At 56.8% G+C, this 22,580-nt stretch overlaps 1 protein-coding gene across 1 annotated transcript in view; it reads right to left on the bottom strand.

Moving 5' to 3' along the window:
- The window catches only part of COL6A1 (collagen type VI alpha 1 chain), a 30,582-nt gene extending 9,451 nt beyond the window's left edge, over window positions 1–21,131 (bottom strand). Inside the window, exons 1-20 of the mRNA XM_004697279.2 lie at window positions 20,899–21,131; window positions 19,985–20,114; window positions 18,066–18,266; window positions 14,101–14,260; window positions 13,692–13,820; window positions 13,579–13,599; window positions 13,331–13,351; window positions 13,207–13,251; window positions 12,469–12,522; window positions 11,987–12,031; window positions 11,863–11,889; window positions 11,317–11,343; window positions 11,161–11,205; window positions 10,772–10,825; window positions 10,561–10,623; window positions 9,425–9,487; window positions 9,267–9,320; window positions 9,127–9,162; window positions 8,497–8,559; window positions 7,771–7,833 (exon numbers count right to left, since the gene is read on the bottom strand). Coding sequence (XP_004697336.1) covers window positions 7,771–7,833; window positions 8,497–8,559; window positions 9,127–9,162; window positions 9,267–9,320; window positions 9,425–9,487; window positions 10,561–10,623; window positions 10,772–10,825; window positions 11,161–11,205; window positions 11,317–11,343; window positions 11,863–11,889; window positions 11,987–12,031; window positions 12,469–12,522; window positions 13,207–13,251; window positions 13,331–13,351; window positions 13,579–13,599; window positions 13,692–13,820; window positions 14,101–14,260; window positions 18,066–18,266; window positions 19,985–20,114; window positions 20,899–20,995 — 1,398 coding nt within the window. The 5' untranslated portion in view covers window positions 20,996–21,131. The remainder of the gene's footprint in view (window positions 1–7,770; window positions 7,834–8,496; window positions 8,560–9,126; window positions 9,163–9,266; window positions 9,321–9,424; window positions 9,488–10,560; window positions 10,624–10,771; window positions 10,826–11,160; window positions 11,206–11,316; window positions 11,344–11,862; window positions 11,890–11,986; window positions 12,032–12,468; window positions 12,523–13,206; window positions 13,252–13,330; window positions 13,352–13,578; window positions 13,600–13,691; window positions 13,821–14,100; window positions 14,261–18,065; window positions 18,267–19,984; window positions 20,115–20,898) is intronic.
- Between the last annotated feature and the right edge of the window lie 1,449 nt (window positions 21,132–22,580).

Genomic DNA, 22,580 nt, shown 5'->3' with positions numbered 1-22,580 from the left:
TACACACACACACACTCCATATTGGGTTTGGGAGGGCCGGGAGGCTGTGGGCCAGTGTGGATGAAGACAGCTCCAGAGCCACCTGCCCGTCCACTCTGCTCCTGGAGAGTCAGGTGAATACATGTCCATCTCACTGGGGGTGGGGGGTGGGGATGAATCAGGATGGACCGAGAGACTCCTCAGGAACAAAACTGCATCTCTGGGACTTTGCAGGTTCTGTGGAGGTGAGATCTCCCCACAGAGATGTGTGCAGCCCACCCTGCAGTAGCAGGTGTCTTTGGAGATGGTGAGGCTCCATCTCATCCTCTTACTCTAATACCGTCCTTGTTTCCTCCTCCAGACTAAAACCACACCCACTGCCATCAAGTGGATGCTGACTCATGGCAGTCCTATATATAAGACAGAGTAAACAATCCTAGCACAAATCTAAGGACAATCAGTACATACAACATGGATGGCTCTACTTGGTATGCACCCTCATGAGATCACTTGAAGTTATGGGTGCTAGAGCAAAGTGTGCTGATGAAATCAGATGGTGTCTGGCTATCAGAAAGGTTTACACCTGGGCTCTTAAAGGCTTGTCTCAGGACAAGCAGCCATCTAAGTTAGGCATCAACTAAGTCCACATGAAAGAAACACACCAGCCTGTGTGATCCCAGGATTATAAATAATAAAATCCAAATCCAGAGAAGGGAATGGTATCCGAGCTGAAATTCTGAGCGCTCAGTGTGCAGAAGACTATGGAGGAAGGTGGAAGTCCCACCTCCGCAGGAGGATCAAGCCTCTGCCCATGGTCCAGAGACGTGAATCACCTTGCTATCAGAGAGACCCAGGGTGAAATTGATTACGGTTGCTGCAGTCAGGTTAAAAGGTAATGCCTTATCATTTGATCTTCCCTTTGACCCAATTTAAATTTGTTACAGTTTTTAATATTCTTTACTTTCACTTCAATTGAAGTTTTTCTGTTTTGTCATTGTTGTTGACTATTATTTATTTTGTCTCTTGGTTTTGTTTTGTATATGAAATCCAGGATAGGTAAATCTATAGAGAGAGTAACTCTAGATTCATGATTCATTACCGAGTAGGGAACGGCAGGGGAAGGCTGCAGGGAGGGGGCGGCTAACAACAGTGAGTACAAGAAAGAAGAAAATGTCCTGGACTCAATCGTGGGGATGTCTTAAGCAGCACAACTCTTCTTAATATGATGGAATGATTACATTGCATGATATGTGCATTCGATGCCAATAAAAATATGGGGGTGGAGGAAAGACAGTAGAATTGCTCCTTGGGTTTTTTGAGATGGTAAGTCTTTATGGGAGCAGACAGCCTCATCTTTCTACCCAAGAGGATCTGGAGGGCTTGAACTGCTCACCTTTTGGTTTATCAGCTGAACATTTCACCCACAGGGACACCGTGGGCAGGGTCCATCCCTGCCATCAAACTGATTTTGACTCATATTGACCCCCTCCTTATTGACAGAGTCAATGCGGTGAACGATGGGTTTGAACCACTGACCTTGCGATTAGCAGCTGCACCCATAACCCACTGCACATCAAAGGTCCTCCCCCCCCACCAACTCAACTCGCCAAACTCACTGCAATGGATGGAATCTGACTCGCAGCGACCCGAAAGGACAGGGTAGAACTAACTACCTCACACACGTTTCTGAGACTGTAACCCTTGCCGGGAGCAGACAGCATCGCAGCTCAATGCACAGCATAGCCACGATCCCAGCAGAGCTGACCTCCCTCCCACCAGTGCAAATTCATTACATGGAAAACAGGAAACCCAACACAAGCAGAGGCTATGAGGCTGAGCTGCGCAAGCCCGGTCCTGCGCTCACTAGATCGTCAGGCTCAGGTCTTAGTCTTCTGTGCTAGAGATGCCTCAAACCATTTTTTACACACTGTCACAGGGAACTTAGGGGAGTCGTTCCAGCAGCTAGGATCAACCCTGCTCCCAAATCCCGAGTGTGTCCCAAGGATGCTGCCATGGGGGGAGGCAGTTCCATCTACATGTTTTCTTTGCTGTTGAAAATCAAGATCCTGTTCCATCTTTGCTCTGGTTATGAGCCTCTGAAGAGGAGACAGCACCAGTTTGGGGTGGGGTTGGATCTAGAGAGAGAAATCAAGGTGGGCTTGGGCGCTTGGCAGATCTGAGGCATGAAAGCCCAGAAATTGTCCCAGATAGTCTCCTCCCATCCCCAGTATACTGTGGGGATGGATGGGGGGCCTGCCTCCAAGCCCTCAGTCCTTGGCAGCATGGTCTTCACCCAGGGCAGACCATGTGGAGACCGGCCCTGAGGTCTGGGAGCAGCAAGAGGTTGAGAAGAAGCAGGAAGATCAGAAGTCAGGGCCACACATGTCCCAAGGAACGTGTCTGGGGCTCTCCTTCCCCTGCCAAGATCAGCACATGAAGATCAGGCCTGCGAGTGGCCAGCCCAGCAGACGTCACCTGCCAAGGCCTGTCCTGGTTCGACCCATGCACGCAGTTTTCCTCTGATTTGCTGTCACACATGCCTTCTCTCCATAGAAGCCTGGCTACGACGAGGAGGACGGCGCTCACCTCCCCCTAGGACCCCACTCCTCTCGTAGGAGACCAGCGAACTCAAGCAGCTGCCCTGGTTCTGGATCTGAGCTCATTCCTGATGATTCAACAGCCCCAGCCATGTGGTGTCAAGGTTGTTTTCACCTTCAAGCCAGGCCACCTCCAAGAGCACTGGCTCTCCCGTGTCCCCAAGAGTGGCTGTCCAGAGGCTTGGATGCCTGAGAAGCCTCAAAGCATGTGGGGAGCAGGGCCAGCTGGCCTGGTCCCAGAGGATGATTTGACTAGCTGGTATTGAGTTGATCCCAGTTCAAGGCAACCGAGTTTGTGTCCGAGTAGAATTAGGCCCCGCGGGCGGGGTTGTCAATGACTGGTTTTCTGAAGTAGATCCGCAGGCCTTTCTTCTAAGGGCTTTATCGCACACTTGAAGGGCGAGGCGTTCAGACAGCAGCCGAGCACGTTTAGCTGTCCGTACCTCCCAGCAAGCCCAGTAAAGCATACTATTTCTTTCCCCATCCCCACAATTAAAATTCTTACGGCTCCACAAATCACAATTGTTGGAATCAGATGAGCAATGGGGAGATGATGGCTGTCTAAGAAGAGTTCTAGGAGAGGCGCACATGCCACAAGGAGTTTAAAGTAGGGTAACGGTCCCTTCGACCACTCGCAGAAGGCCAGCTCATGCAACCCATCATCTGTGACAACCAGCTCACCCTGTGCAGAAAAGGTCAAGCCAGATCTCATCTCAACTGCTAGCCCAACAGCACCCGGTCCTAACGAAGCAAAGCTTAACCACCGAAATGCAACACACATAAGGGGACGTGTTGCAGCCGTGTCATCGAGCAGAACATTCTAACCAGAAGCCACGGAGGAAAGGCCAGGAGCATTCAATGACCCAGCATCACTTCCTACACGTTAGAGGGGCCGTAAACAAAGTCAGAAGCCAGGTGACAGGCTGGGGGGAAATCTCAGGGTGATAAGTGTCTCGCACACATCCACCTGAGGGACATGCCGAGTGCGTGGGAAAAGGAAATTGGTGGGGTGTGAGCAGGCAGATGGAGAAGTGCGGGGGACCCGGGAAGGTGGAAAGAGCAGTGTCAACTGCAGCAGGAGACACCTTCTCGCCTGAGACGGAGCGACACCGGCCTTGGAAGTCTGACCGGATCCAGCGTTGGTGGAGGTGCTGCGTTACCATCTTGGGAGATTGAGGAATACATAGATGGACGAGGGACGGATGAATGAACAGACAGATGAGGAAGGGATGATGAGTGGGTAGATGGAAAAGTGGATAGATGAATGAATAGATAAAATACGTAGATAATGTGTGTCTATAAATGTACGCATACATGATATCTCGATGTTGCTCATATATGTATATATGGGTAACAACGACTGTGAGGATGGCACTGGACTGGGTAGTGCTTCCTTTTGCTGAGCATAGGGTCATTATGAGTTGGAACCAACTCGGCGGCACTGAACAACAATAATATGACTGGATGGATGGATGGATGGATGGATGGATGGATGGATAGATGGATGGATGGGTGGATGGATGGATAGACGGATGGACAGATGGGACATCAACAGTAGAATGGATGGGTGGGTGAACCAATAAGCTAGAAGGGCAACAGGTGGCAGGAGGAGTGGGTAGAAGGATGAACAGATGGGCGAGTGGGTAGATAACAGAATGGCTGAGCTGGTGGGTGAATGGATGGATGCATGACTAGATAGATAGGTACGATATTGTAGTAATTAGTATTTGTGAATCTATAGCAGTAACTTTTTTTGAGACTGAAATAGTAGCTAAAGGAAAAAGGGACCAATCAACAAGGCTCTCACTCAGCTACTAAAACGCTGTCCGTCAAAGTAGAAAGATAGCACAATTTTGTTGTTGTTATTATTGTCCGTATTCATTGAGCCTACGAAATACGACATTTAAGCAATTCCCAGATAGTTGCCGCACAGGATTCTATGATCAGCCTTGATAACAAACATTTAATGAAGATCCTGTAAGGCAGTGGTTCTTAACCTGTGGGTCATGACCCCTTTGGGGGGGGTCAAACGACCCTTTCATGGGGGTTATCTGATTCATAACAGTAGCAAAATGACAGTGATGAAGCAGCAACAAAAACAGTGTTATGGTTGGGGATCACCACAACCTGAGGAACTGTATTAAAGGGTCGTGGCCTGAGGAAAGGTGGAAAACCACTGCTGTAAGGCCTGGTGGAGGAGGAGGCCCACTGGGAGAGGGGCAATGACACCAACAGGGACCGCACTGGGCAGCACCCACTCCAGTGACGTCACTCTTTTTGTGTCTTTCCTGGTGGAGCAAGCCCCGTTAGTCTTAGCCACGTGAATGCATTTCTTCTACTTAAAACAACGTAAACGTGGTAGGATGACTTCTATTTATATAGAAGTCTCTAAGTGCTCACAGCCCTTCTGAGCCTTATTTTATTTGAGACACACTATCCCTTTCTACTGCCAGGAAGAAGGAGAGCCAGAACGGTCACGCGCTGGTCTGGTGGGCAGGCAGCCCAGGTTCCAGGGCGGACACAGCCCCAGAGCCCACCAGATGCCACCACTGTGCACACGTGGCCCCAGCTCTGGGAAAGCAGATGGTTTTAACGAATGTGCAGGGAACGTTTTCCGTTAAGCTCTCCCGGTCTTGCATGGTGCCCGCCTTTATCTCATAACGGGGCCCATGCCCTCTCCCCACCTCCCGGGAGCAGGGCTGAGCACTCTATGGGCTACACTGCTCTGTTTGCTGCACTTGGCCGCTGTTTCTCGCTTTTCTTAATTCATTTTTTAGAAGCTATGATTCTTAATTTCTCTGCGGAAGAAGAGGGAAACAAAAAGCGTGCAAAGACTAAGCCCCCTCAGGGCCTGTGCCTGGTTCTTCTAGCCCTCACCCAGCTCCAGCGAGCTCCCTCCAGCCACATGCCCCACCCCACCCCCCATGCCCGGAGATCAGCACCGCCTCCACATCCGGCTCTGTTTCCAGCTCCAAACAGAGACCCTCCTCCTGCCTGGACCCATCCTCTGGAAACTCCCAGGCCCAGCTCCAAGGCTGCTTCTTCCACACCCTCCCCACTTTGAGTCCCCCACCATCCCAGGCCAAGCAGCACACCTTACCCTGAAGATGGCCCCAGCAGAGTGGTGTGGGGACACCAGGGGATGACCTGTCTTTGACGAGCACTTGTCTGGCCCTACCTTGGGGCCCCAGGTTAAGGGATGAGGGTGGGGCAGGTGTTGGGACAGGCGAGAGCACAGGCAGGGGGTTCTGGGAGGTGAGAAGCTGGAGGTGAGTTGCTCTGAAAGCCCAGCAGCATGCTGGGAGACTCTCAGAGTACAGGAATGTGTGTAAGCGGGCCCCCCAGACAGTGTTACGGGGCCCTGGGCACCTTCCAGGTGAGAAACAGAGCAGGGCCCAGGGCTGGGGGTTCTAGTCAACAAGCATGTGCTCCAACCTGTCTAATTGGTTGTAAGATGACATAAATGGGTTTTACAGCCAGGGGGTCTCCCATCCATACAGCAATCACACACTAAGGCCTCCCTCACCCCCGCTGGGCTGGGTGGGTAGGGCAGGGCAGGGGCGGGGGGATGTCCTCAGAGCCACAAGTGTAAATAAGACCATGCCAGCAGCAAGGATGGCCAACAGAGCCCAGTGACATCGCAGCCCCATCCACGCTCACTGCCGCTAAACCGCACCCTGTGTTATGGGCTGAACTGTGGCCTCCCAAAGGATGTGCTGTGTCCTAACCTTACACCCATGACGATGCACGGGACCTTGCTTGGAAACAGGGTCTCTGCCAAGGCTATTGGCTCGGTCCACATGGGGTCAGGCAGGAGCAGGGTGAGTGCTAGCTAGTCCCTCTGCACGGTGTCCTCATGAAGGGACCCTGAGAGGGGGTGTGAAGGGAGGTCACAGGTTAAGGTGTGTCTACACACCCAGAAACCACGAGAGGCCTGTGAGGAGCGGGAGTGGGGATGAATGAGGGAGAACCCTTCCTGGGAGAGGACAGGTACAGATGACCTCTCAAAGGCCTGAATTCAGATGCTTAGCCTCACAAACTGTGAAAGAATACGTTTCTGCTGGTGGCAGAACACCACCCGTTTGTGGTGTGTTGGTACGGCAGCCAAGGGAAACGGGCACAGCCCATCTTTCCACGTTCTCGCAAAAGGACCCCGGCTACAGGCCTGTGGCTCACAGGCTCACAGGTCCCCGGCCTGGGGCATCGAGGGAGATTAACAAGAGGGAGCTGGCCAAGAAGGGGGCAGGAGGCCCCTCAGCAGCTCGCTGTCAGGCCCCGGGACAGCAGTGGGTCTACAGCGCTCAGGCCTCGAACACCCACACGCACAACCAACCTCACACTTGCTTGTTGAGTCTCACATGCCGCACAGCCGACGTGCTCTGACCCTGTTCTCCGAGCTCTTCACTCGTCCATCCTCCTGCCCCGCCCTCTCGTTGAGCACCTGTGACACCTGAGCAGGTGTTCTGCAGGGTTCCTGTCTCCCTTCCTTCACCCCTCCTCCCCCAGAGTCAGCGTTGGGGCCCAACTCCTCCTCCCATCCCAGCTGGGCTCCTTCTCTGGCCTGCACCCTCCTTCCCTGCCTGGAAGGATTCATTCACACATGGGGGGGTCTCAAAGCTTGCTATATCAACACTCTCAAATCTACCTCTAGCAAGGCTCTCACACCAGGCCAGCAGGCAGCAGTTGAGCGCTGTCCCCACCAGGTGACACAAATTCCATGCAAAGCACCTCATGTCCCCATGATCCCCGGGTCCGGGTCCTGGGACCAAGGATTCATCCAGGGATATCTCCTGCCTCCTGATCTACCAGGCACTACCAAGCACTGCCTTGACCCCCTGGCCCTTCCCAGTGGACAGCCCCCCAGACACCTGATGCTGCTGTGTCCCCCCTTGAATCCAGTGCCCCCAGTTCTTGCCCAGTCTCTGGGAAGGGTGGTGTTTTGCTGCCCTGAAGGTCTGGGCCCTGTGGTTGAGCATCAGGCACCATGGGAACCAGCCCCTCACCACACAGCTCCCATCCCATCTCAGGCTACCACCTGTCATCCCCCACCCCATCACATTGTCCACCAGGAGCCCCCTGCAGGCCAGGTAGAGGGGGCCAAACTCAAGGGGGCCCTTCGGCCCCAGGGCCTGTGCTGGCCACCCTGGTTCATTGTGAAAACAGCCCCTGTCCACCCTTCAGCCAGGGTCCTTACCGGGTCTCCAGACACACCGACTGGGCCTTCTCTTCCCTGGTCACCCTGGGGTCCAGCTTCACCCTGGGGAGAAATGCCCTGTGTGCTCATGCGTAGGGTTTGGCTGGGGGTGGAGGGGGGCAGCCACAGGCTGGGCAGGCCGAGTGGGGCAGGAGGGTGCCGTCAGACCGACCTTGGGCTCTGCTCTTGGCAGGCAGGGCTCTTGCTCAGGGGACTCACAGGGCAGCTCTTGGATTTTGTCCTGCCACTGTCCCCTGGCCTCCCCATGTCTCAGTTTCTGAGGGTTGGGAAGTGTGAAGCCTTTAAAGCCCCAGCCCCTGCCCCTGGGTCTAGACCTCTGATCTCAGGTGGGGAGAATTCGAAAGGGGTTCAGAGGGCATGTTACCCTGGCTCTGTGGTGCCTCCCTACCTAGACAGGAGGTTCTAGGGCCACAGGGAGTAGGGAGGGGCCACAAACTTCTACCGGGATCTCACCACCCACCCATCACTGCCTTCTGTCCCCTCCCCATCTGGGGTCCCAGAAGGAACATGTCTACCCAGTCCAAGGGGTCCTGGTGAAAGGGGTCTGGCAGCCCATCCCCGGCGATCCCAGGGACCTCCCCAGGACCAGGGCACATCCAGTGGGGAAGGGCCTTGCTGGGGCCCACAGTGGGTGTATGAGGGGGACAGGAGATGGCCTAGTACTGTGTCCTCCAGGAGGGAGTCCCTACTCAGAAAGTGACTCACCGGGTCTCCTCTGGGGCCCCGAACGCCAGGCGTCCCCTGCTGTCCTCTTTCTCCAGGGCCACCCTGTGTGGAGAGAAGGCGGGGAGCTGCGGTGTATGCTGGGGCTCTCAGCCTAGAAGGCACCCACCCCACAGGACACCCCAGGACGGAGCCACCTCTCTGCCTCACACCCCAGAGTTCCCAAGACCAGGCTCTCCTGTTCATCAGACCCCTCCTCCTTCCAGAGCCCCCGAGTCTGTGCGCCCACAGATCCCAGATAGCCAGGCCTGGTCCTGGTCGCTGGTTCCCAGGGGGAGTACTCCCAGATTCCTCTCCAGAAGGTTTTGAGTGGCTGCTGCTTTGGGAATAGATAGCCAGGCGTTTCCTCTGATGTACCTCGGGACAGACTCAGAGCATTAGTCTTTCAATTGGCTGCCCAGTGTGTGAAATGCCACACATCCAGGGACTCCGCATATGATTATTGGTTGCTGGGGTGTTTCCGCTGTCCTGCCTGGGGTGTTTGCTGAGCCAGCAACCCCCATGGCTCAGAGGGGTAGGGGTGGGAGCCCTGGGAGGCCTGCATCCCAGCCTCTGTGCGACTCCGTGTAGAGGGCAGAGGTGGATCCACGGTGTCACCCACGAGACACTCACCCTCTCCCCTGGGGGTCCATCTGGTCCTGGATTCCCCTGCAACGAAAGGGAACAGGCAGGTGTCAGTTTGCAGCGGGCGCCTGGGTGCAGCGGCGTTGGGGGCCCAGAGCAGGAGGGACAGGCACTGGGGTGCTGCTTACCTCGTCCCCCGCTTCTCCTTTCTCTCCTGGAGGGCCAGCCTCTCCCGCATCACCCTAGGGGAGGAACATTCTGGGCTTGTTCGGTCTTCTCATCTCCAGTCTGGGCTCACTCTTTGACCCCCCTTGGGGATCTGGCCTCTGGCCTGTCCACGTCTTACCTCTTCTCCAGGTGGTCCCGTGTTCCCGGGCCTCCCAGGCTCACCATCCCTGCCGGGCTCGCCCTGGGAGAGAACAGAGGGGTTCAAGGTCACAGACGCTCCCCTTAGGGTGTGATCGCTGGGAGCTCTGAGCGAAGGTGGACAGCCTGAGGGGAGATGTCCTGAGCTCCGTGCTGGCCCCTGCAAGCTCCGGCTCAAACACGGAGACCATTGTGGGGATGGTGCAGGACCTGGCAGGACCTATGTTCTGTTGTACATAGGGTCGCTATGGGTCAGAACCACCGCCCGAGCCACTGCAGTGGTGTCTGCCCCGACTCAGGGCGGCAGGCTCTGCTCCACAGGCCGGTCAGCGCCAGACCTCTTTTCAGAGGCAACTTGGATTAAAAGCCAAGAGCTCACCCATCTCCGCTAGCTAGGGGCGTCATCTTTTGGCAGTCTCTGGGCTGCTAACCAATAAGTTGGGCATTCAAGTCCACCCAGATGTTTCTTGGAAGAAATGCCTGGGAATTCCCTTCCTAAGAAAGCACACCCTTGGGGGCACGGTGCCGCCCAGACACCCACAGGGTCACCAAGAGTCAGGGTCTACTTGATGTCTTGGATTTTCAGGGCTGGATCTCAGTTCACCTGACCCAACAAATTTGGGGAAGGGCCATGTGATGGACGTTGCCTCATCTCTCCTGACACTCAGGCGGTAGAAAAGCCCCAGGGGGAGGTACCAGCAGTGAGGGAAGAACTCAGCTTCTGATCAAACTCTCGAACAAGTTCTCTCCTTACTCAGACTCCTGCTGCTCGGCCCAGCCTTCCGCACATGCTTTTAAATGGCTTAGGTGGGCAGCCTGGACAGAAATCCTTCATAACTGGGACGGGGTGCCCACAACCGCCTCCCCTGGGCTTTCAGACCAATCTGAGAGATGTGCAGGAGAAGATAGTTGGGGTTCAAACAATGTGGGTCACCACGGCTTGAGAATGGATCCAGAATTCTGCTCTGTCAGGGTGCCCACAGCTGCTGCCCTGGCCTTGACCACATGGAGGGCAGGGATGTCTGAGGGCTCCTGCCCCCGAGGCTGCATGGCAGAGGTGGGCAGAGGCACAATGGACCCCTGCTCCCCACAGCCCGAGGGACACCGGTCACTGACCTTTTCTCCCTTGGGTCCAAATGAGCCAGCATCTCCCTTGGGCCCAGGCGGTCCTTGGACGCCCTGTGAAAAGACGACATCAAGGCACTGTCGCGTGAGCAGAAGCTGGTGCGGCCTCACCAAGCGTCCTGGGGGCGCGCACAGACGCAAACCCTGTTGAAGCCCGAGCCAAGAGTGTGGCTGACAGCGCACAGGAGAGGGAGGGACTTACGTCGAATCCAGGTGAGCCCTTGCAGCCTGGCAGACCCGGGTATCCTATTTCCCCCTGGGAGAAGGAAGGAAGGGATGAGGTGGTGATGTGGAAAATGAAGACGGATTCCACCTCAAACCTCCCCACCCCTCTGCAGTGTCCCTCTCAGGAAAGCCCACAAGACCAGTCCATGCTCCAAGATTAATTGGGCAGCATGGGGTCCACTGGGACCTGGGGATTGGCGAGAAACGTCCAGAAGAGGCCTCTGCCTTTCACACCTACTCAGTGTTGGCCTGAGAATGTCCATGCTTGTGACATCCCGCCCGCCTGCCCGCCTGAGCCAGAGGTCTGGCACTGCTTGTAGTGCCTGTACCCGTGCCATCCACTTTCTCCCACCAGCTAGGGCTTACCTTCATGCCGTCCACACCATCGATGCCTCGCTTGCCTTTCTCACCCTGCGAGGCACGGAGCAGAAACAGCAGGTCAGACACGGGTGTCCGGGGCCCACCGGGGCCAGCAGCTCATGTCCCTAACCCGCACCCTCACATCCCTGACCCGCAACTCACCTTGTAGCCCTTGGGTCCTCTCGAGCCCTGTGGACATAGGGGGCACAGTGAGGCAGGCCTGGACCCCGGAGCAGACCTCCCAACACGCGCTGGCCCCGTTTGAGGTCAATTGAAGGCATCCTGCTCAGGTCACATGGGGGCAGGCCAAAATGCCCCCAAACCAGGGAGGGAGGGAGACAAGGCACAGCTCCTGGAAGGGGCTGTGCTGAGGGTCTTCCAGCGACCACCTCCGGAACCCCAAGGACAGCAGCAGAAAGCCCGCAGGCACAGCTCACCAGGAGCCCATTGGCCCCCCACCCCCCAGAGGTGCCAGAGGGAGGGGTGGCAGGGAGGGGCCTGTCACCACACACTCTGGGACCAGGATGTGGGCTGACCTCTGCCTCTCGTGTTAGGACCTTGCAGCGCGGGGGTCATACCCACTGGCCTCTCGCCGGGTAAGGAAGGAACAACCTGGGCCAAGGCCATGTCCACAGATCCTCAGGCCCTCACTGGGAGGACACGGCCCCTGAGCCCATTGGGAGGCTGTGGCCCTCGCTTCTTGCTCACCTTCTCCCCGCGGCCTCCTTTTTCTCCCTAAACATCAAAGCAGAGAAGAGGGGAGGCTGTGAGGGCAGCTGGGTGCTCAGCCCAGGAGCTCCACAGAAGGGGTGGGGTGGGTGGGGGAGCTCACCTTCATTCCCTGGTAGCCGATAGGTCCAAGGTCTCCTGGCCTTCCCTGGAACAGAGAGGAGGGGTCTTGTCAGACACCGTAGAGGGGCAGTCAGAGCCTGTCTACCCACTTCTTCTGCTCAGGAATGCCAGCTCCTTGGGACTGGCCAGGCCCTCCCTCCTCGGGGAGGGGTGGGAGATGCTGGTGGTCTCGGGGGACACCTGGCTGGGAGCCCTCACTGAGGGATTGGCCACCAGAGCCTGTGTGTGGGCAGGGTGGTGGTGGAGGGCAGGTATCAGGAGGAAACCCAGGACCCAGTCACAGTCCCACCCGAGGGCAAGCAGGGCCGTCTGGAGGCCTGCAGACTTTTGGAAGGAGGGGTCTGGGCCAGCCTCCTGGTCTTCTCCACCTGCCAGGGCAGCGGCAGCCAGAAACCAGTCATCTTTCCAGAAGGTTCTTCAATGTCCCACCCCAGGCCCCGTGCCCTCCTGGCTGGTACTCACGGGTTCTCCAGCTTCTCCCTTCTCTCCAGGAAGCCCCGGCTTCCCACGTTCTCCCTGGAACACAGACACAGGTGGGGTGGTGAGAGCGCTTGCAGCATCTCCCCTGAGACTCCCCACCCGGCAGGGTCCTGGGGCTCAGGCGCCCTGTCTGTCACTCTCAGCCTGCCCTGGACTCAAAGCTCAGGGCCACAAGCTGTCACGCCCCACCCAGCCCTCCAGACCACCGTGCTGCTTCCCCATTCCCATGCCCCAGGAAGGGGTCTGGGTCCCCAGAAACCTAGGCTTGGTGTACAGTGTCCCAAGCTGTGAGAGCTGAGCCCCCACTTCCACCACTCCACACACACACACACACACACACCCTGTTCCTGGTGGAGCGGGCTATGGGTCCACGGCATGCCGACAGTCTCCTTCAGATGGGCCATGGCCTCTACCATGCCCTCTACCATGGCCCCTGCCTTCCTCCTGCTCCCCGACGGCCGGGGATGGAGAAGGTGGGCGGGGGGGATCTGGAGGGCCTAGGTGCCACTACACTTCATGTAGCCATAGGTGTTGCTCTCACCCCACCTGCCTGGTGTCTCCGGGCTCTCTGAGGCCAGGGTCCCTTATCAGCCCTTTCCCACCTCAGTCCAGCACCTCCGTATCCTACACCCTGGGCCTGGGGCTGGGAGGCCCGTTCTCCCACCAGCTTCATTGGCCTCGGTCACTGGTCTCGGGCATAGAGCCATCGTGGTGACTCACCTGGTTCCCGGGATCACCCCTGGATCCGGGAGGCCCCCTAGCAGGCTGCAAGACAGAGAGAAAAGTCAGGCCAAGACAGCATCAGGGGGGCCCCAGGCCTGGAGGACAGCTACACCCCACTCACCTGGCACTCGAAGGAGCAGCACTGTGGGAGAGGACAGAAGCCACACATCAGACACTGAGGGTACAGATGGGCCCCCAACACCTGCCCCAACCTGACATGCTCAGGATTGTGTATACCATGACCCCAGAGGCACCTGGGACCATCAATCACCCAGCGGTGAGGGTGAGAGCTGGGGAGTGGGGTATGGTTAGGGCCGGTGGGAGGGGGCAGGTGGCCCCCTGTTGATGAGGGGTGGGGCGGGGTCTCACCACTTGCTCCACGTTGTTTTTCTGGAAAATGAAATAGAGAGGTCGGATTAATTTTCGTGTGTGGCCACGGAATGTCCCAGTATTCTGAACAAGAGTCCAGGCTGGTCACTCACAATCATGTCGATGATGGTGTCAATGGTCTGGCTGATGATCTCCTCGGCGTCCCTGCTCATGTCCCAGTCGGCCGCCGTGAAGTTGCGTCGGTACGTGTGGTCGGAGGCGATGGTGCTCAGCCGTGGCTCCTGAGCAGGGCATGATGCAAATGAGGAGGGCACGTTGGGGCCACGGCTCGGGAGTGGCCCCACTATCCTGAGGCCGCCCATCAGCCTGGCCCCGCCCTCACATAGGAGCCCCAGGGCTCGGGCGCATGAGGGTCATGGGGAGATGGGGCCCTCGAGGTGGGCCCCAAGTATGCATCTGGGCAGGGTGCAGAGATCAAGGTCATGAGGAGGAGGGGTGCCTGTGCCCTCTGCAGACCGGCCTCAGCTGTGTGGGGATGAGAGAGTGCTGCTGAGGTCCTACCAGGTGGTCAGGTGTGATGGCCACTGAGAAAACTTTGATGCCCAGGTGCTTGGCCTCGTTGACAGCATCCTCCAGGCCACCACATGGCTCCTTGTAGCCCTCCAGGGGGTGCCCATCTGTCACCACGATCAGGTACTTGTTCTCCTTCAGGTGGGAGCCCCTGGAAGAGGTAAGGCATGGTCAGATCACCCAAGTAGCCTCTAAGGGCTCAGGGCATCTGCACCAACACTGCAGAGCCCACCAAGCAGACTCCTTGGAGTAGAGACTGCAGGGAAGGGACAAGGGAGGTGTGTGCAGTGTGGGGACATGACTCATAATCTGTTGCATTTGAACACTTTGTTTCTCTATGTTGATCCTAGCTCCCAACAGAGATGATAAAAGGGGCACTGAAACAAAAATAAATCTGTGTGTGGGCCACATGTCCCCACAAGTGATTTGAAACAGGCATGTACACCGGAGAGAGGTTGCACGGCCGGCACCTGTAATAAAGTTTACTGTGTCAACCTGGCCAATAGGAACATGTGGGATTCATCAGGCCAGAGTTTAATTGGAGGGGGAAGAGATAAAAGACTCACGCCACAGTTTGATTGGAGGGCAAAGAGATAAATGACTCTGCAAGGCCCGCCCCCTCTCTCTTGCTCTCTGGTGATTGGACCAGCATGCTGCTGCTTTAGCTAGTTCTCTGCCTCAATCCGTGTGTTACACTACCTGTGCACCAAGCCAACCCTTGGATCGTGGATCAGGTTGCTAGAGCTTCAGGTTCCTTTTAGACCTGATTTGCTACACTGCTGATGGGTACATCGCTTGAGTTTGCGTATGGTGGATATTGTCACCTTGCAATGCTTGAGTTCAAGATCCCATTCAGGCCTGCTCTGCTAGCCAAAGCTACTGACTGTTGCTGACCCACCCTGCTGTCAGCTGCCTTGGGGGCAGACTCTGCCTGCCTTGCCCGAGGGAAGTCTCTGCTGTCTACTTTCTTGATCTTGGGCCTGGAAGCCCATGTGAGATTAAGAACTTCCAGTATATTAACTGTACTCCAGAAATGAGTATTACTGTGTGGACTAATTAGCTGTTATATTCCTTCTCACTATATAAACCTATATCTATAGCTATTTATAGCTATATAATCATGTGTCCTGGTTTGTTTTTTTGTCTAGAGAACCCCGCCTAACATACCATCTCACTGCAGAGAGGAACCGCGAGAGTGCTTGCCAGCTGGTGCCCACTGCCCACTCTGGGAACATGAAATGACAATGTGATTCAATGTGTGACAGCTGAGCTGCTTGGGCTGAGCTTGTCGGTCCACTGCTGAAACCAATAGTTGCTTAACCCAGACCAAATGCACTGCCACCAAGTCCATTCCAACTCAAAGTGCCCCCTATAGGGGGGTTGGAGGTTGTGAATCTTTACAGGAGCAGGTGGCCTCCTCTTTCTCCCTCTGAGTGGCCGGTGGGTTTGAACTGCTGACCTTGTAGTTAGTAGTCCAATGCTTACTAGATAGCTGCTCGATAGGTGCTTCCAAAAATCCCCCAAACTCACTCATCTGACCTCTCTAGGAAGGGGCAGCACTGCCCCTGTGGGTTTCCAATGCTGTCACTCTCTACAGGAGCTGAAAGTCGCGTCTTTCTCCCACAGAGTGCTGGTGGTGTCAAACCGCTTGCAGTCCCCAAGGCTCCTGACAGCTGCTGGGACACCACTTGTTTGTGCAGGAAATGGAAACTATCAGGTTACTCCACAGAGAGCCTCAGCCCCAAACCACTCTCAAACGTACAGCAGGACCTCTTCTCAGGAGAAAAACAGAAGAGGGGGTTCGCCTTAGAGGGCAAAGATGAAAACTGCAAAGATGGGAAGCACAGAGGCACTGCCGGCAGGCTCCAGGTCCTGCCACGGAGCCAGTATCCCAATCAAGCGGTTCTCATGACTCTTTCCATCCCTTGGTGCGTTGAGGAGTCACAGGAGTTCCACGACCTTGTAGCCTATTCTGCGGACAACAGCCATCCGCGAAAGTTTGAAAGACGCGGAGCAGGACCGGAATGCGAAGGAGAGGCACGTCGTGAGCGCACGCTGTGCGGAAATGGCACCGACCGACCTGCTGCCCGCCCGCCCTTGGAGATCAAACCCACGGAGCCTCCCCGCCCCGCAGGCGGCCATGCCTGCACGGACCCCGCAGCCTCTCCCGGGCCGCACGGAAACGCTCTGCGTGTTCTCCGCATGGACGCACGCGCGTCTCTTTAGGGTAGACAGCGCTCGCACATGCGGCCTTGCTGTCGACTTCTCCGGTGACATCCCTCAACCCAGCATCCTTCCCTCCCTCTAACCCTCCTCATCCCCCCCACCCCTCTCCCCATGGTGCACTGCCACCTCTTGCTGCCTCCTCCTGCCAGCCTGGCCTCCTCTGTCTTGCCATCCGCACTCCCTTGGTGCGGTTTTACCATTCCTGGAGTGGGTGCCTGCGGGGGGAGCCTGCGCTAGTTCACCTCCTAGGGACTCAGCCAAAGGAGGCACCGCACAAAGGTTGGGCTGAGCCGGGTCAGGGATGCCCAAGCCCCTCTCCATGAACACCAGCAGGGCTGGCCTCCTCAGACGTCACCTGGACTCAGTAGGGGGCAGTCTCCCAGCCCCGCCCCCCCCACATTCTCCCTAGCACAGTGCCACTGGGACTTGGCCATTCCCTTCCATATTTGGGTGGCTGACACCCAGTGATACAGACTGAACTGTGCCAACTCCTCACCCCCCAGAGATGTGCTGCGAAGCCGAACCCCCTACACTGGTGGCACCCAGTAAGTCTGTGGGTTATGCCCAGGGCTACTAACTACAAGGCCAAGCCCACCAGCCGTCCTGGGGAAAGGTTTACAGTTGCAAAGACCCTGGGAAAGAAGGGTCCCCGTGAGAAGACATTGACCTGGTGGAAATGGGCTTGGGTCTTGGTGTATACGTGTGAAAGTGGCCCTGTTTGGGAATGGACTTTTCTTTGTCCTGTTCATGAGACCATATAGGGACAGAGTACGTATGTCTTAAACCCATGACTTGTAAGATATGAAAGGGTGCGATGAGGCACACAGAAAACCAAGCGACCAGACAAGAGCCTTCCTCAGAGCTGACACAGATGGGTGGCCTGCCCCTAGGCCAGTGCCCTGCGTTCAGACCTCCAGCCCCCTGAACTGTGAAAAATAAAGTCCCCTTTGTTGAAGCCGCCCCCCGTCCCCGGGGGTGGGGGAGCATTTTTGTTACAGAAGCTCCAAAGAACCCACGTCTCAGGCCAGCCAGCTGGCACTGGGGACCAGCCCCGTGGACCCTCTGAGCCAGCCCCTGTGTCATGACAGGTTAACTGCACACCAGTGGCCAGCACTGGGTCATTGTCACCTGACAGCTCATGGCCTCTGGGTAGGTTTTGGAGCAAAGAAACCTGTCTCCCTCCTCCCCAGGGCTCCTGCCCAGGCTCAAGACTACAATCGCATCCGAGGACCATGGGGGCACATGCCCCACCAGATGGCTAGAGCAGGCATCTGGGAACCTGCGCGCCAGGTGAGAGGGGTGTAGAGGCCAAAGATCCAGTCACTCGACCAATGGACCACGATGCCCATCCTAACTGTTACTGGCCAGTCACCCGACCCACTCCACACCCTGGCCACAGCCACAGCAGGACTGCTGTCTTCAGAACACTGACTCCTTTCCCTGCCCCCACCTTCTCTCTGCCCCCAACCCCCATCTTCCTCTATCTCTCCACCTTCTCTCTGCCCACCCCCCTCCCCATCTCCCTCTGTCTCTCTGCGAGTGTTTCCATCTCTGTTTCCACCCTCTCAGGCCCTGTCTCTGTACTGTACCACGTGGTGTGCCAATGGACATCCGCTTGGCCCTGCCCTGGCCACAGCCCACCCAGCCAGGGCCGGGCAGCGTCCCCAAAAGGTGTGTGTGGACCCGGGCGGGAAGGGCAGAGGGGCATGGGCGGCTCCGGGCCCACTCACCCGATCAGCAGCTCCTCCAGCCCCTTCTTGATGGCGCAGTCGGTGTAGGTGCCCTTGCCGAAGTACTTGACGGCGTCCACGCTGCCCTTGAGCGCATCGCGGCCGCTGGGCATGCGCGTCAGCCCGCTGATGATCTCCACCTCGTCGCTGTAGTGCAGCGCGCCTGCGTTCCACACCAGGTTACGGTCACACCGGTAGTACCTGCAGGCCCCCGAGAGGATGACTGAGGGGCTGGGGATAAGAGTGGATCTGGGCCACCCCCAGGGACCCCAGTGCAGGTGAGCGCAGTCTGGGCCCCTGTGCCGCCCCATCGCACACCCCACGGATGGATGGTCACCACTGCCACCTGCCGCATGGGTGGAAAAGCCACTCACGAGCTGGGCTGGAGAAACGCACCATGTTTGAGCCCACCCTGGGAATGACATGGGCAGTGGGACCCAGGGCCTCAAGCAGCCCAGGGACCCCGTGACCCTGTGAGACTTAAGAAGGCCCCAGCCAGAGCAAGGGAATGGGCGGGGTCAGGGCCAAGGGGCTGACTTGCCATGCCCAATGTGCAGATGTTCAAGAGGTGACAGCAGGCCTGGGACCTTCACTGTCAGAAAGAGACCCCTGTCCCTTCTCCTGTAGGGTGAAGGTGCTGCCCAACCCCTCCCCGCAGCCTTGCAGGCAGCCACTTACTGCGGTGGACTAGAACATTCGCAAGGGAGACACCAGCCATTTTCCAGATGGGGAGAGTGAAGGCCCGAGAGTCCGAGAAATAGGTCAACGGCATTGGGGGTGGTTGACCTGGCGGGCCCCACAGCTCTCACCTTCGCCAAACCAAACCAAACTCACTGCCACTGAGTCGATGATGACAGGGTAGAACTGCCCCTGTGGGTTTCCAAGACTAACTCTTTATGGGAGAGGAAAGCCTGCTCTTTCTCCTGCAGCTCGGCAGGGAGGTTTGAACTGCTGACCTTGCTGTTAGCAGCTGAACTTAAAACCAGTAGGCCACCAGGCCCAACTATCTGGGCCCCAGCCCATCCCCACCCCCACCTCCTGGCCAACTCATGGACACGGGCATTGCAGGCAAACAGTGGCTTCTGGTTCCACACATTTCTTGAGTGGTGGAAGGGCGTGGTCCCCATGACCGCTTCTGGGGGGCAAGAGGCTCAAGGTCTCCACAGGGCTCCAGGAACTGATAGCAGACATTGTCAGGGATGGCAGGGTCTGCACTGACTGAGCCCTTGTGTGCACCCCCACTGGCTGCAGAGTAGTGGGGGCTCCCCCATCATAGGTGACGGGGAGATGCACCTCCCACAGGACCCTAGCACTCAGGGTGGGCGTGTCCACAGGCCCAGTTACACCCAGTGCCCACCACATGGAGTTCCCTGGTCTGTGTCTCTCTGCTCCCTCTGCTGGGCCTACGCCTGCCTCTTGTGTGGATTCATCGGATGGATGACCACTAAATGAATGAGCAGATGCAATCAGACTCCAGAACCAAGCCCCGCCTAGTCTGGCACCTGAGGCCTGCTGTTTCTGCCTCTCACAGACCCTAGCACCTTGGAGTCACCAACACCTGGGGCCCCTTTAACTGGAGGCCTTGAGTGGGAAGAGGACCTAACCCATTTGGGCATCCCTTCCAGGTGTGAAAGAGGGGCGCCCTCTGCAGTTAGCAGGCCAAACTGCAAGATCTGCCGGATTCTTACCAATGGAGTGAATTTGCAGAAGGAAAGCTTCCTTTTCTGGGGATACAGTGAACCTCACATTAGACAGAGTGTTATCTGAAAGTCTGGGGCCACGTGGAACCCCTATGCACCACTCTAGTGTTAGGGAGGGGCGCTATATAGCCAACACTCTCTCTTCCCAGATGGGGAAGCTCTCTGTGGGAGTGTTGGTAGCAACGCAGACGGAGAGGGTGAGGGGGGCTCCATTCTTACCTGTCTCTCAGGTTGTCAATGAAGCGCTTGGTGAAGGCCTTCACCCTGTCCACCAGGGCCCCATAGGGCTTCAGCCTCAAGGCCACACTTTCAGAAGTGTCCAGCACAAAAAACAGGTCCACTGGGCAGTCTGAGTACAGGTGGGATAAGAGGGGCTTCAGGCTTGTACCCTGGCGCCTTGGCCCAAGTGAGTCTTCTTGCCAGCTCCCACCCCCAGCCTCAGCACTGCCCATTCTCCCTACCCAGGTGAGCTGCAGCACCCTCCCAGGTGAACAACCACGCCCTCAATAGCAAAGGGCCCACCTTGAGGAGAGGAGAGGGGCTGAGGCGAGAGACCCCTGCTTATGTCTCTGACATGGCACCCAGTGTGGAGCGGACGGCCTGCCTTGCAACCAACAAACCTATCTTTGAGGACTTGACAGCTCTGACCATTTCCCCAGGAAGTTTCCAAATCAACTTCAACCCCTGCCCCCTGCCCCATCTCCCAAGGGGTGGCCTTCAGATGGGGCAGTGATCTGAATACCACGACGGGCTGCCAGGCAAGGAGTCAGAGGCAATGGACCGAGCTATGGAAAAGCAGCCCTTAGACATCATGGTGACCTCCGGGGCAGAAGATTAGGCCCCATCCATGCAAAATGGTGGGAACAAACTAAGACCGGGATGATGTCATCAGCTCCTCCTCGCTGGTGGGTCCCCCCAACCTTCGGCCTAGCGTCCCTTCAACAGTGGAGACACCGGAGGTAATGCAGCCCAGAGGCCTTCCTGGGGACGGAGGAGAGGGACACTAAGCACCCCCCCCAAGGGCTCCTCACCTACAGCTCAGAAAATGGGAGGGCACAGGGTCCCCCTGCCTGGCAGAGCCCCGCATCCTGGTGGCAGAGACAAGGCGACAAAGATGGGGTGAGCCCGCTCACCTTGGAACGCAAAGAGTTTTGAGTCCTCCGGGATGTCCTGGGCGGTGGCCCAGCAGGCTTGCAGTAGCAGGGGGAGCAGAGTGCGGACCAGCTTCATGTTGCTGGCCGCCTCGGGTTCCCACAACTCTGGCGAGAAGGTAGGGTCGGCCTGGCCTGCCGGAGAGGAGAGAGGAGAGGGAGAGGGAGAGGGAGAGAGGCGGTCTTCTGCACTCCTGCAGCTGGCTGGAGTTACAGCCCTGGAAGGGAGGGAGGGAGGCAAGGAGGGGAGGGGCAAGGGAGGAGGAAGGGGCAGGAGCAGGGAAGGGCTGGGCCTGGCTGGGGCTATCCTAGTGGAGGGCTGGGGGTGAGGTTCCCAGTCGGAGTGAGTCATAGAAGCCAGAGCTAGGGGTCGCTTTCCACTAGAACCACCCTGAAAGAGACAACCAGGGGCTCTCTGAAACAGCTTGGACCCGGGCCCTACTCAGCGAGGGAAGGATTCTTTTTCCAGGTTTTTCACAAGTTCACGAAGTGCCAGTGGTGCAGTGGTTACAGCGCCTGACTGAAAAGGGAAAGTCACCCCGAGGGAACAAGATGTGACCTTCTGCTTTGGACACACCTTGTGGGGCAATGCCTTACAGGGTTGCCTTGAGTCAGAACTGACTAGATGGCAGGGGGTTCTCACAAATGCGTGGATTTCTAATTTGCCTCGGATGGACCCTAGTTCTCACCACAACACAAAGATACAGGAGAGTTGAAAATGTCTAGAATTAAAAAGGCAAAAGTTTACCTCCAAATGCATTTCCTGGAAACAGCTCTGCCCCTCCTGGTAGAATTGACTACCGTGAGCACCCAATTGCCTTCCACAAATGGCACCTGTATCTGTGTAGATGTTTCGGACCCACCGCTTGGTCAGCTTTCCAGACTATCGATGGTGCATTGCATTGTGCCAGGCCAACCTGCCACACACTCAGCGCCACGGAGCCTAGTCAGGCTCAGAGCCGCCCAGTAACCCAGAGCTGAACTGCTCTCGGGTGCCTGTAGACCTTGACCGAGAAGACAGCCAAGACAGCCTCATCCGTCTCCCTCGGCAGGTGTGTCCTGGCAGCCTGAAGGAGAGTAGGCCAAACCCGCCACCATCAAGTTGGTCCCCCTCACCGTAACCTTACAGGGCTCCTGAGGCTATAAATATTTGTGGGAGCAGATGTGGGGAACGGATACAGAGAGAAATAGGACCGGGACTATATTCCCTAACCTATAACAGAGGGAATCTGGAACGCTAGCATTCCACGGTAGGAAAGCCACCGCTTTGGTAAGTTAGAGATGACGTACAAGTACATTAGCCTGCGTTAAAGATCATTCCCACAGATTCCCCCCGAACAGCTATGGTGCCTTAAAGTGAGCACATGGTGGATTCTGTCTCCCTGTAGAAGCAGACATTCTTGTTATCTCCTCCCGCCTCGGCACCCATCCCCCTCTTATGCCTTCCCCCAATGCCAGCATTAGGTTTCCTCACCTGTGAGCTCAGGGCCTTTACTGTGGTGACCACCCACCTTGTGACGTATGTAACTACTGAATATACATGTCTTATGGCGACCGACAAATATCCCAAAACAGAAAGATGCCTCTCTGCTCAGACCTGGCTGCTGAGATCACGGCCATCCCGGAGGTGAGCATGCTGCCATGCAATGTGTCTGACTCCTTTA

Source organism: Echinops telfairi, unplaced genomic scaffold, assembly GCF_000313985.2.
Source record: "Echinops telfairi isolate 266 unplaced genomic scaffold, ASM31398v2 ScPeMD7_7469;HRSCAF=8507_0, whole genome shotgun sequence".
In the NCBI taxonomy this organism is placed as follows: Eukaryota; Metazoa; Chordata; class Mammalia; order Afrosoricida; family Tenrecidae; genus Echinops; species Echinops telfairi.
The sequence above is the reverse complement of the archived record's forward strand: the minus strand, read 5'-3'. Positions and strand labels throughout refer to the sequence as shown.